Here is a 13,417-nt window from a genome sequence, read left to right on the forward strand (position 1 = left end):
CTGATGAAATAATGGAAACTGTATAAAGCGTCAACTCATATGTGTCAAGTTTGGCCGTTCTCTTCTAAAATCTAAGAAAGTCTCAAAATAAGAGTCATAAGGTTACGTAAAGTGCAAGATTTGTCAAGTACAATGTAAAATTTTTCAGCAGATTGTAGTGTAGGTAGGTTTAAGTCAGATACATATGTACAGCAAAATTCTAATAATCAGCAATGCCAGTAGTGTGGTAATAATGGTAACCTACAGAGTGAGTTTCTTCAAATATTGAAATTTGCAGATGTTAACACTTGCTTTAAAAAAATTGGTTTGATGTTGCAGAGGCTTCTGAATTTACAGTTTTGGTCAGAATTCTCAGTAAAAGCTAGTAAGCTTAAACTGGCAAGAAGAAGGAAAAAATTCTTAATAGCACTTTGAATACACACAAATAACTACTGCAGTTTGGTATAACTGTGCATCTCTTTAAGCTATTTTGCTAACTAATATTATTTTCCATTTTGAGACAACATAAATTTGGCCAAACCTGTCGTTGAGGTCACACATTTTGTAATCCTATACCGAAGACCTCCTATAACACTCAATTTTCTGTATCTGGACATCAAAGTTTGCAAAGCTAGCTTTATTTTATTTGGAACATTTACAAAATGTCATTTGAATTGTAGATGGTCTGGTTGGGATTATTCCTAAATGTGACCCACTTGACGTGGCATGAGCTCTCTAATTTTTTATCGACAAGCGTTTTGTGCAGAGTAACTACTGAAGGCGGAGCTGTGCAGTTTGTAAATGAGATGACTTTATTGTTGTGAGCTGTGAACTTTTTCTTATTCTGCAGGAGCTCAACAAATTCATAGTATTTTATTCAGTACTTTCCTCCTGTCCTTTCTTTTGTCTTTTTTATTGTTTATTCTGTCTAGTTCACATTCCTCTCTAACAGTGGAAACTACAGGTTGGAACGTCAACAGTGTAAGAAAAGGATGGATTGCAACTTACACATTGAACACATTGAATTGCAGGCTGGCGCAATGAAAAGACTGTTACACATTTAGCTTTCAGTCAAAGTCTTCTTAGAAAAAGTAAACACACACACATTCATTCAAACGGGCAAGCACACCTCACATGTGACCACCATCTCTGACAACTCGGACAGGAATGCAACTGTCATGTTCAACGAAAGCAGTGGTCTGGAGAGGGTGAGGAAGGGGAACAGATAGGGGGTACACATGTTGGAGGGTGAGGGAGAGAGGAGTCCTCTGCAGGTACTAGATGAAGACATGACAAGACTGCCAACTGGTGCAGCTTTGGGAGGCAGTGCGGCAAGGAAGAGGGTCAGGGAACAACAACAAGTGGAAAATGTGAGGAGCGCGGAAGGAGAGAGATGGGTGGGTGCGGTGGAAAAGGACAGCACACAATGAGGATGAGGGGATGAAAATAGGAAGGAGGTGATAGGACAGAGGGGGCAGAAACTGTTGGGTGGAGGCTGTAGGGACAGTAGTTCGCTGTAGGTTGAGGCCATTATAATTATAGGAGCAGAGAATGTGTTGTAATGATAACTGCACAGTTCAGAAAAGCTGGTGGTGGAGAGGAGGCGACAGATGGTTATTGTGCCCCCACTGAAATAATTTTGGACCTCACTGACCAACACCTCCAACCAATAGTCCGTTATCTAGCTTCCCACATCAATGATACCAACCACTTCCTTCGCTGACTCTCCACAATTCCCACCTTGTTACATTCTGAATCCCTTCTTGTCACTGTTCACACTACTTACCTATACATTAACATCCCTTATGCCCATGGCCTTGCCATTATTGAATACTACCTATCCCAAATCCTTCAGAATCCAAATCCACTACCTCATTCCTCTTAAGCTTTGCCAACTCTGTTCTCACTCATAACTACTTCTCCTATGAAGGGAAGGTTTACAAATAAATCTGCAGCACAGCCATGGGCACGTGGTTGGAACCTTCCTATGCCGACCTGTTATGGGCCATCTAAGTGGAGACCTTCCTCAAACCCTTAGTCTCGTACAGTTTCATTGATGATGTCTTCATGATCTGGATTCAGAGCAATGACATTCTATCATCACTCCTTCACAACCTCAACACTTCTCTCCCAGCCACTTCACTTGGTCCTCCATAACCCAATGCCCCACCTTCCTGGACATTGACCTCCTCTCTGATGGCTCCATCCACACCTCTGTCCACATTAAACCTACCGACTACAAACAGTACCTATGTTTTGACAGCTGTCATCCCTTCCATGTGACAAGAACTCTCTTGCCCAGTATGCTGGGCTCACCAAGGCATTCACAGACAAACTCTAACCCCGAGACGTGGTCTGCAAGCATTTCTCCTTTGTCATTTTCCCACACACCTCCAATCCCCCCACCACCCCAAAGAACCAGCTGCAAATGAGTGCCTATTCATCATGCAGTACCATCCAGCACCACATTCATCACCCAGTACCACCCACGACTGGAACATCTGAACCACATCCTTCGTCAGTGCTTTGATTACATATCGTCAAGCTCTGAAATAAGGGAAATCCTATCCAACATCCTTCCCAACCTTCCTAAAGTGATTTTCTGTCATCCAACTTACCTCCACAACATCCTAGTCCATCCCAATGCCACTCCCAATCCCAACCCCTTACTGCAGGTTTCATATCCATGTGGAAGACCCAGGTACAAGACCAACCCAATTCCCCCCCCCCCCCAGCACTTCCTATTTCAGTGCTGTCACAGATTTAACCTACCCCCTCAAAGACTGGGCCACATGTAAAAGCAGCCATATCATATACCAGCTCTGCTGCAATCAGTGCACAGCTATTGTATTGGTATGACTACCAATCAGCTTGTCACCAGCATGAGCAACCACCACCAAACTGTACCCAAGAGCTTAGGAGACCACCCTGTGGCAAAATGTGCATCTGAACATAATATGCTTGATTTCAGTGGCTGCTTCACAACCCAGACCATCTGGATCCTTCCTTCCACCACCAGCATTTCTGAACTGTGCAGATGGAAGTTAGCTTTACAACACATTCTCTGCTCCTGAAATTATCCCAGCCTTAACGTACAGTAACCTACTGCCCCAATGCATGCACCCAGTAGTTTCCGCCCCTCTGTCCTACCACCTCCCTATTTACGTCCCCTCACCCTCATTGTGTGCTGACCTTTGCCAACACACCTGCCCATCTTTCCCCTCCCCACCTCCCTGCTACACAGCCTCGCGACACTGCGCCTGGGGGACAGTCTTGTCATGTCTTCATCTAGGCCATGCGCGCTCCCCAAGACAGCACAGTTCTCTCCTCCCACCTGAACCCTACTATCCCTGCCCCCTCCAGATTGTTGCTTTTATTAAATGTGACAGTTGCATTCCAATCCGAGCTTCTGGAGATGAGGATCAAGTCTGTGGGAGGTGTGCTTGCTTATGTGAATGTATATGTGTTTTCCTTTCTGAACACCGCTTTGACCGAAAAATCTTTTTGTGATGCCTATCTATAATCCAGTGTGACATTACCACTAACTGGAATTTTCGGAGTTGCAGTGCTTCTTTTTTACACCCAGATATGTTTCTGTAACTAAAATGAACAGCAATGAGGTTCTCAAGTCACCTCTTACATCATGGCTGCTTTGCATTTCTTTGTTATGTCTCTCCAATTTGTTATGGGTAGTAAGTTAGTGGAACAAGGAAGATATTTTTAGGGTTCCCCAATTAGGGTAAATACAGAGAAAAAAAACTAAGGCTGTTGGAGGCGTATAGCAGAAATGATCGATTAACATTGAAGGAAGAAAACTGTCAGTCCTTGTTGCATTGCAAAAATGTATTTTCGTTCCAGTGATGCACTATGGCAACACATTCCAGTATCAGTGGTACCCCAACCAATCTACCATCACTTGTAATATTTTGAAAAGGATAGTTGCTACTCACCATGTAGCGGAGATGCTGAGTTGCAGATTAAAAAAATTTTTCACACACACACACACACACACACACACAATGACCACAGCCTCTGACAGCAGAAACCACACTATGAGCAGCAGCAGTGCATGATGAGAGAGGCAACTAGGTGTGGGTAAGGAGGAGGCTAGGATGGGGAGGGAGAGAGGGATAGCAGGGTAGGGGTGGGGGTCATGCAGGGACAAGGTGGAGAGAGGGTAAGGCAGCTAGGTCCAGTTGGGAGGTTAGACAGAGGGCGAGGGAGAGGTGGAGGGGGGGGTTAATGGGAAATGAGAGAAGTAAGAAGACTGGCTGCATTGGTGGAATAGGGGGCTGTGTAGTGCTGGAATGGGAACAGGGAAGGGGCTATATGGGTGGGGACAATGACTAACGATGGTTGAGGCTGGGAAGGTTACGGGAACATATGATATATTGCAGGGAGAGTTTCCACCTGTGCAGTTCAGAAAACCTGGTGTTGGTGGGAAGGATCCATATGACAAAGGCCGTGAAGCAGTCATTGAAATGAAGAAAGTCATGTTTGGCAGTGTGTTAAGCAACGGGGTGGTCCAGTTGTTTCTTGGCCAGAGTTTGTCGGTGGCCATTCATGCGGACAGCTTGTTGGTTGTCATGCCCACATAGAATGTAGCACAGTGGTTGCAGCTTAACTTGTAGATCATATGACTGGTTTCACAGGTCGCGCTGCCTTTGATGGGCTAGGTGATGTTTGTGACCAGACTGGAGTAGGTGGTTGTGGGAGGATGTATGGGACATGTCTTGCATCTAGGTCTATTGCAGGGATGTAAGCCATGAGATAAGGGGTTGGGAGCAGGAGTTGTGTGGGAATGGACGAGTATATTGTGTAGGTATAGACCTAGATGCGAGACAAAGGCCTTGTTGTCCGAAAGCTTATTCTGTGACAGTCTTTTTGTTGTCCCTATCTGTGACTCAGCATCTCCGTTATATGGTGAGTAGCAAATATCCTTTCCACAATAGTGTTACATGCCATCCTGGATTTTCCAGTGTTTGATTCTACCATCACTTATCTTTCACTGCAGGACTGATATTTTACCAAAAGTTATAAATGTACTTTTTCTTTTACAGAATAAGGAGTTCACCTTCCGAGGGCATGGTGGTAGCGTAGACCAGCTGTGTTGGCATGCCTCTAATACTGATCTCTTAAGTACAGCAAGTGGTGATAAAAGTGTTAGAATATGGGACACCAGAACCCAGAAATGTGCCGCTACAATCTTGACAAAGGGTACACAAAAAATCTTAAAACAAAAACAGTTGTAAATGTTTTGTGCATAATGCGTTCACATGTGACATTTTGTTTCATTTTGTAAATGTTCTAGGTGAAAACATCAACATTGCTTGGGCACCAGATGGCAATACTATCGCTGTTGGGAATAAAGAGGACTTGGTAACATTCATAGATACCCGTACTCACAAGATAAAGGCGGAAGAACAGTTTCATTTTGAAGTAAATGAAATTGCATGGAATAAAGAAAGTAATCTGTTTTTTCTAACAAATGGCCAAGGTTGCATACATATATTAAGGTACATCAGTATTATATGGCTGTCTCCCTACACATAATACTCTGAGAAAGAGAAGTGAGTCAAGTCACCACTCCAACAGCAGCTGAGGCTTATGGCAAGAGAGACGCAGTTAGTTAAAAAATAATAATAAAACAAAGCAAAAGCCCCATGAAATCATCATTTGGATTTGTTTGACAGGTAAAGATGCATAATAGGAACACAAAAGTCTAATGGAGAGAATGGTCAGTACAAAAGCAATATGTCAATAATAATTATATTTCGTGCTTGTGGTCTCTACTGGCAATGAAGTATTCTAGTTAATGGGTTTAAGCCTTGTTGAGAATGACTTGTTTGGAAATACCAGTATTCTCTCCTAACTTTTTTATGTGGTTTTCTTAAATAATTTGAGGTGTATATTGAAAGCATGCTATAGTTAAATGCGCAGAACACAGTTATCTAGAGCTGTAACTGTTGAGCAAAGGAAATATAAAGTGTCAAAAACACACAGATCCAAAACATGTTTCATAGAGTTGAAATTTACCTAGAAGATAAATGGTAATTTATAATGTTTCTAAAACACTCCCAATCACACATTTGACTGTTTCTGAATGATGGCATTTATATGTAGCACTACTCCCACACCACTCCCACCTTCGCTCCATTGAAGTCACTTATTTTCTCTCTCTGTGTGTGTCTCTAGACCCCCTTCCCCCCCCCCTCCCCAGACCCCCCCCCCCCCCCACACACACACACACACAGACTAAAATGAGGAATTCAGGAAGATTTCCTTAAGTTTCGCCTTTGCAAATACCTTACCACATGTAAAAAATCATTCCATTAATCCTCAAGCTTCATAACTATTAAGGTTAGATGATTCTCAGGCTGGAAGGCCGTAAGTGCCTACAAACTGTAACACAAATTGTGCCCAGTAAAACATTCTGTAGCTCACAGCACCTTTCTTGTGGAGGGCTCTTATATCTTTACACGTCACCATGCTAGCTACCACTATGTTTAGATAAACATATCTTTGGGAGGGGACATTAATACACTATCAGATTTACGTGTATTGATTTTGGCCCACTTGTAGTCTAGAGACTGATCACAAACCGCTGCAAAACAGTTCCGATTTTTAAAAAAAATTGCAAGTTAATAAGTTCTTTGCAGACCTGTCAACTGCGGTATAAATAAATGAGTAGAGCTGTATTTGATGTTATTGTACACAAGGTGTACATTTGAAATTCACTAGTTAATTCAAGAAATCATAACTTTTGTAGTGCCACTAGGTATCCCAGTAAAAACTCGGACTAGCAGCCAAATTCACAAGAAACAGATTCAAAATGCCACTTGTGAATCACAAATAACTGATCGCACTGTTAGTTCCTTGATATCTTCTCAGTGTACCTCCCTAGGAAAACTGTTAAGTGCATCTGTGGTCTCATTTGCAAAAAATTCCAAGTCGCGATGGAATTGTGAAATAATCAAAGTCCCGATACTTGCACTACGCAGCTGCTTACCACCCAGAATCAGTCACATAAATGTTACCAAATCATATCCTAAAGATAGAGCTCCCCACCCTTTAACCTCTAAACACAAAGTTCCCCCTACATCTCGAAAAGCGAGCCCATCTTATCGTGTCTTGCCCTACTAATTCTTTTAACTTCCTTGCTATTGGCTGTTGGTATTGTCTCTTCCTTACTATGCCACTCTGTCCTAGTGATGTAATTACATTCCAATTTTATACAACTTGTGGACCAATTGGCCAATATTAATTAAAAGAGTTTTATATAGATGACACTTAAATGCTTATCAAAATTACATCAAACACTAAATATTAAAATGAATATCTACTCACAAATTATTACATTAGCTTGGTTATTTTGTTTGTGGCCAAACACATAAATAATCTGCACATTTTTAACATTAAGGACTAATATTGAAGCTTAGAAAATCAGGTACTCTAGGTTTGCATGCACTGGTGTGTGCATTAAATGTTTGTAAGTATGATTTGGTGGAAATTCCAACTCGATCACATTTGGTGAGAGTTTCATGTGGAAACATGCTGGAGCCCCCAGGCGAAGCCTTGTGGGGTTATCACAGATTAGCTGCCATTGTACCTGCTCCAGCTATTACGTGTTGTGACCACTCCTACTAGCATAACAGAGTGCATCTGAAATGTAGTAGACCTGTGGTCCCACTTACACACAGAGGACATGGTGTATTGTAAAGGAGGTACCACAAAAGCTTCCTAAGTCAAACTGCAAACTAGCACCTTCAAAATTTTAATCATACATCTTAGGTGCTTTCTATTCAGTGTTCCCTCTTGGAATTTTGTACCACATTGAAACCCACATTCAGGAATTCCCTAGTGATCATTTTCCCGTCTTGGACTGTCTGTCCAAGTTACCAAACTATTCAGAACCTCATTCTCCTCACTGCAATTAATTACTGATGTGCTCAAACCAAAATGCAGCTGTTCATTCTGTAATCTTTGAATGGGCAAACTACTCGTCAAATTCCCAGTTCTTAATATGTACTGATTCAGACTTCCAGTAAGCCAGTCTAATAAATAACAAGCAAGTGATTTATTCTCACTATAAACAGACTCTCCTCTCCATTAGATTCAGCTTTTTTCGTACATTGCTTCTTTGCTAAGCAAAAGAGAAAAGTGCAAGCTAATTATGTTGTTTCTCTTCATTTACAGTTGCCCCCTGCATCACACTGTCTGTTAGGTGAGTGACAGCCAGCTTCTCTTTCCAATGTATTTAAACTGCTCAAACAACCTAATTTACAAATTGTGTATTTTTTACCTTTTACGATATTAATGTGATTTTACTCAGAAAGCACCACATTTTCTGAAAACTGCAGTTTTTGACTTTGCATACTTAGGGTTTCGGGGATGTAAGAATCCCAAAAGAGACCTTTCCCCTAGATGTACTTACATCTATGAGTAGTGCTCAATTTTAATTTTAATGAAAGGAGCATTATTGTAAATGTTGTTATTTAGCAAATAGTCCATTGGGTTTATCTCAGGGACCCCTTTTTACATTCAGTGATTCAGATTGTGAGATCCTACCCGCGTGTCTAACATAGGGTGTCTTAGAAACTGTTTTCTCAGGTAACTAGACAACGTTCAAACAAATCTCATTAATGGAGTTCATTACAGTAAATTTAATTGACAATACTTAACTTTGCCTTTTTGCAGTAGGTGTCGCAAGCAAATAGCGATATGCAAATAATCAATGTCCTTCAATAGATACAATTTCCATGCAAGCAACTAATATAGATCACAAGTCATGGCTCGTTTTCTAGTGCGGCCAAGGCTTGGCAGAACAGCCCTTATATTCTCTTCATATAGGGGCCGCTCCGGTCGTGGTGTGGTCCCAGTCAGCGTCCTATTGGCTTATGTCATCTCATAGCCTTCTCTGCTGCAGCATTTTGGGCCGACGTAACTTGATGTTACACTGGAACACAGATTACATGTACAATTTTACTGGCAAACTTGGATGTTTCCTTTGGCTCATTTGTGCAATACACACCGTTTCATTATCATATTAGTGCCAGACTGTTAAAAAAGTACATAACAGTGAAATAATTTCTGAAAGTATGTGTCATTAAAGATTTAAAGTGTGTTCCCTGATCATTGATGTTAAAAAAAACTGGACTCTTACTATTTTCCTAGCTGTCGCAAGCAGAGTTTCTTCTTCCAACTAATTGAGGAAAGTATTTTGTGACTAGGGACCATTTACTAACAGTAAAGATTTCTCTGTCTGTCTTTATTCATTAACACGGTCAGCTTAGCTGCTGTCATGAGAATTATCGGGAATTAAGAATGAGTCACAAGGACCTCCTCAAGCCTTGTGGGTTGGGAAGGAGGAACACTGTAAATCAACAGGGAAAGTAAAAATGTGATGTCTATAACCTAGTGTGTTGTTGGGATCTGAAAATTATAAGTAATACTTGGAAGCAGTTATAAAGCACACCTATGCAAAAGAGGAAAAGCACCCACAAAAATTAGAAAAGAAAATAGGTAAATGTCATGCCCAAATACAAAGTTGAACTGGAGGGACATGAGGTTCCAAGTGTTACATAGGGAAGGTACCGAAATGTGCCTCATATCATAAGAATGCTGAGTAAAATCAAATAATGGAAAGTTAAGGATGGCATAACAGAAATATGGAAAGAGTAGATTGATAGAGGATGTGTTGAGTCGCAGGCAAGTATAATGAAAAAGAATGCTATAAATATGTCAGTTCTCGTTTTCACTCATTCCATGCGGCTCAAATCCTCCCTTTTGGGTGTGTAAGGTGGATCAAATTTCAGGCCGTGAATTCAGAAATTTGAGCGCTGCTGGGGGTTTTGGTTGGTGTGTACTAGGCCAGTTAAGTAAGCTGTTAGTCCTCTTACTCAGTACGAATACTAAGTACATATACGAATCAGGACAGTGCATCTTGATTATTGTGACTGCAGTGTATTGGAACTCCATTGAGCATAAAACACATGCTTCCTCTTACATGCAGGGGCTCGCCCTGTTGCAAGTCTGGAAGTGTTCTAAATAAAGTGCTTGTAGACAGCACCCATAAAACATTCTGAGAGAATATGTAACTTACCAGACGGTCACCTGCAATTGCAAGACACACATTAATCTTACACTGCTGATGGTACTTAGTCTTAATGGTATCATGAGAATTTTGATCTGTCCATGAATGTTGGTGAAAATTTGCTTAAATATGACTGAAAGTGCAGAAACCTGATTGGCAGTTAGTACAGCACTGTCAGCAAACAACAACCACCACCACCACCACTACGGCCCCACACGAAATATGCAAGACAGACTAATTTCAGATGTCAGAGGTGATCGTGTCTCCATAACAGCACAGTATCAAACAATGGAAACTCCAGGTAGGAATATCAACAATGTAGGAAAAGTCAGATTGCTACTTACCATAAAGAACACATTAAATTGCAGACAGGCACAGTTAAAAGACACTTATATAAAGCTTTCGGCTACAGCTTCATCAGTAAAAGAGAGACACACCCTTGTGTGTATGAATGGTTTTGTCTCACTTTTATTGGGGAAGGCTGTGGCTGAAAGCTTCATGTAAGTGTGTTTTAATTGTGCCTGTCTCCAACTTAACATGTTTTCTTTATGGTAAGTAGCAATCTGTGTTTTCTTACATTGTTAAGACAGTATTACTGAGACAATGTGGTGTCAGCAGACGACTTGTACTGATGATATAACTTGATTATCTATCAGAAAAGATTTTAATTGTTGGTTACAAACCTCACTTGTTTATATTTATATGCCGTTTTTTATTGCTTTGGTGTGAGGAATCCATCCCTAAAGTTTGTTGAAGGACATCTGATACACACTGTACATCAAAAAAGCAAGTGAATAAGCTGTAGTTGACATCTTTGTAGTCATGAGTTTATACTAACCTATAGCTAAAAATTCTGTTTGACAGTTATCCAGACCTAGAACTACAACATGTGTTGAAAGCACATCCTGGAACTTGTATTTGCATTGAACTAGATCCTACAGGCAAATATTTTGCTACAGGATCGGCTGATGCTCTTGTTTCACTGTGGGATTTGGAAGAACTTGCATGTTTGCGGACTTTTTCAAGGTAAGTTTAGCAGATGCGCTCCATTTTTAAACAAGTTCATTTTACTTTGTTTTGAAAGGATTCAGAATTTCAATATTTTCTAAGCATTATGTAACAATCCAATCAGCTTTCAGTATTGTATAAAATAAACAGCTCTTAATGTGTAAAACATTCATCACTTATATTCATGTGAAACTCCTGTACATTAAGCACCAGGGTGAATGTATAACGACAGTCATACTGTGCAACAAACTCATAATTGATTTGTAGTCTTTATTTAAAACTGCTGCCTCAGGAAACAGTAGTGCATTGTCATTCAGCTGTGCTGTTACATTCATAGTGCTTTTTTCTCCTATGTAGTAGGCTTGATTTAAATTGTTCACAGCTCCCAAGGTTCTATATTCTGCTATTCAAATAAATAAGTAATGCTTGGACATGAATAGTGATGTGGGCCAGGCAAATGGACATTTATAAATGAGAATTTGCTCGGGAAATTGCCCAAAGCAGCTTTAAATGTCCAAAATATGGACATTTATTTAAAAAAAGCACTTTTTAAAGTTTGTATTGCTAGAATGTATAAGTTACCAATTAAAATAAGGGTTGGGACAATATTCCTAATATTAGAAGTTAGTAGATGTTTAAATTAGCACATACTTATATCATTCATTACATTTATTACTAAGAACAAGAGGAAAGAAGGGAGAAGGTATATATATTTTTACTAGCATTATAACTTGCTGTACCAAGGAAGGACGAGTGTTCCAGCAGCTTATCATTTACAGTGTCCTTTTTATTTTTACTAGTTCTACTCTCTCTCTCTCTCTCTCTCTCTCTCTCTCTCTCTCTCTCTCTCTTTGACACACACATACACACTCACTACATTGAACAGATTTGTTATGATAAGCTGGTGTAAAAATGCATTGCTGTGACGTCATCACTTTGTAATGCAACACACTTTATAATCCATGTCTGAATATTACTGAAGAATGATTATTGATAGCAAAATTATTACTGAACATATTAAACGGCTGGCATGTGTTTCTTGATAATAAATGTATCCTTAAATGTTAAACTGTTTTCAGAGGGGAGGGGGGAAGCTTTATTGTGACATTTAGTGACATTTGATACAGACTATAGTTTTCTGTTCTGTTTCTGTCTTTATCTACTTTCGTATGACTGCACTGCTGGAAGATAAAATGAGAACACTAACATAAAAAAGATTTAATAACAAAGAATTGATGCCGAAGACACTGGAATTGTTCAATTCCGATACTAGTCAATTCCTAGAGAACCAGCGATTCTTGGAGTCACAGAATCTGAATCGGCACATGACTTATTCCTAATTAAAATCATGTATAAACTTTTTTCTGCAGTAGTGTAGTAGGCTATAAGTAAAAATACTACCTGCAGCCTATCTACTTAATATAAACTATACTTTATTTCAGAAATTACTTTTAAACTTGAGTTTTGTTTTCTTTTTTCTTGTGTATTACCCCAAGAATTGACCTCATTAAAAATGTTTAGATATGTTGCAAAAAGCTTGTTCCAATACAGAATATCAGTTTAAATTTTTTTTATAAGTGTTGCATAAATGTCCAGGCATTTATGAATTTTGAGCATTTGCACAGGCACTTATACAGGGCATTTGCCTCAACTTATAGATGCCCAGGCATTTTTCATCACTAGACATGAAGGTAAAGACATATTCTTGTGTAGTCTTAATTGCAAGTGGAAAAGCAGAACACCCTTGAAGACAGCCTATGTAGAGCCTTCTTTTTCTTTTGTAATAATGCTGTCAGATACCTCTGCAAGCAACAAGTTTGGTTTATTGTTGTAGCAAAAACTTTACCAAAAATGAAAACACAATGTAGCTTAGCATTCTGCACAAGGAAGTAATTGTCGCTGGTAAGAAATGAACAAAAAGCTGTTGTGGGAAAATTGGAAATGTAAATTTAAAGATTTAGAGACAAAATAAAGACAATATTAGAATTATGGAGAAATAAAGGGGAGAATCCTGAATATTAAAATGGAGTAGAATTGTAAGAGGCAAACACGAATTAAAATGATGATGAATATCCAGTGCAAAAGAATTGTAAAGATAGTGATGTTATGCACTTCATGATATTATGAATGAAATGAAGTTGATGTGTGATCTTGTGCAATGAAAAGTAATTGAAGCTGCTGAAGTAACCCATTTTTACAGGAGCAGTAAATGTATTGTTGAAAAAAGGGATTAAAAAGGAAGCACATATACAAATGGATTATGCCCATTGACCAACTGTGTAAATGAGGTTGATTATGTATTTTGTCACTAATTAGAAGAGTTACCTCCTAAATGTG

The 13,417-nt window shown here is 39.6% G+C and overlaps 1 protein-coding gene across 1 annotated transcript in view; it reads left to right on the plus strand.

The window, feature by feature from the left end:
* LOC126092276 (THO complex subunit 3) overlaps positions 1 to 13,417 on the plus strand; it is a 54,603-nt gene that overhangs the window by 14,714 nt on the left and 26,472 nt on the right. The window contains exons 2-4 of the mRNA XM_049907792.1: positions 5,040 to 5,196; positions 5,291 to 5,495; positions 10,937 to 11,098. Of these exons, the coding sequence (XP_049763749.1) occupies positions 5,040 to 5,196; positions 5,291 to 5,495; positions 10,937 to 11,098 (524 nt within the window). The remainder of the gene's footprint in view (positions 1 to 5,039; positions 5,197 to 5,290; positions 5,496 to 10,936; positions 11,099 to 13,417) is intronic.

This window comes from Schistocerca cancellata, chromosome 7 (assembly GCF_023864275.1).
Source record: "Schistocerca cancellata isolate TAMUIC-IGC-003103 chromosome 7, iqSchCanc2.1, whole genome shotgun sequence".
NCBI classification, from domain to species: Eukaryota; Metazoa; Arthropoda; class Insecta; order Orthoptera; family Acrididae; genus Schistocerca; species Schistocerca cancellata.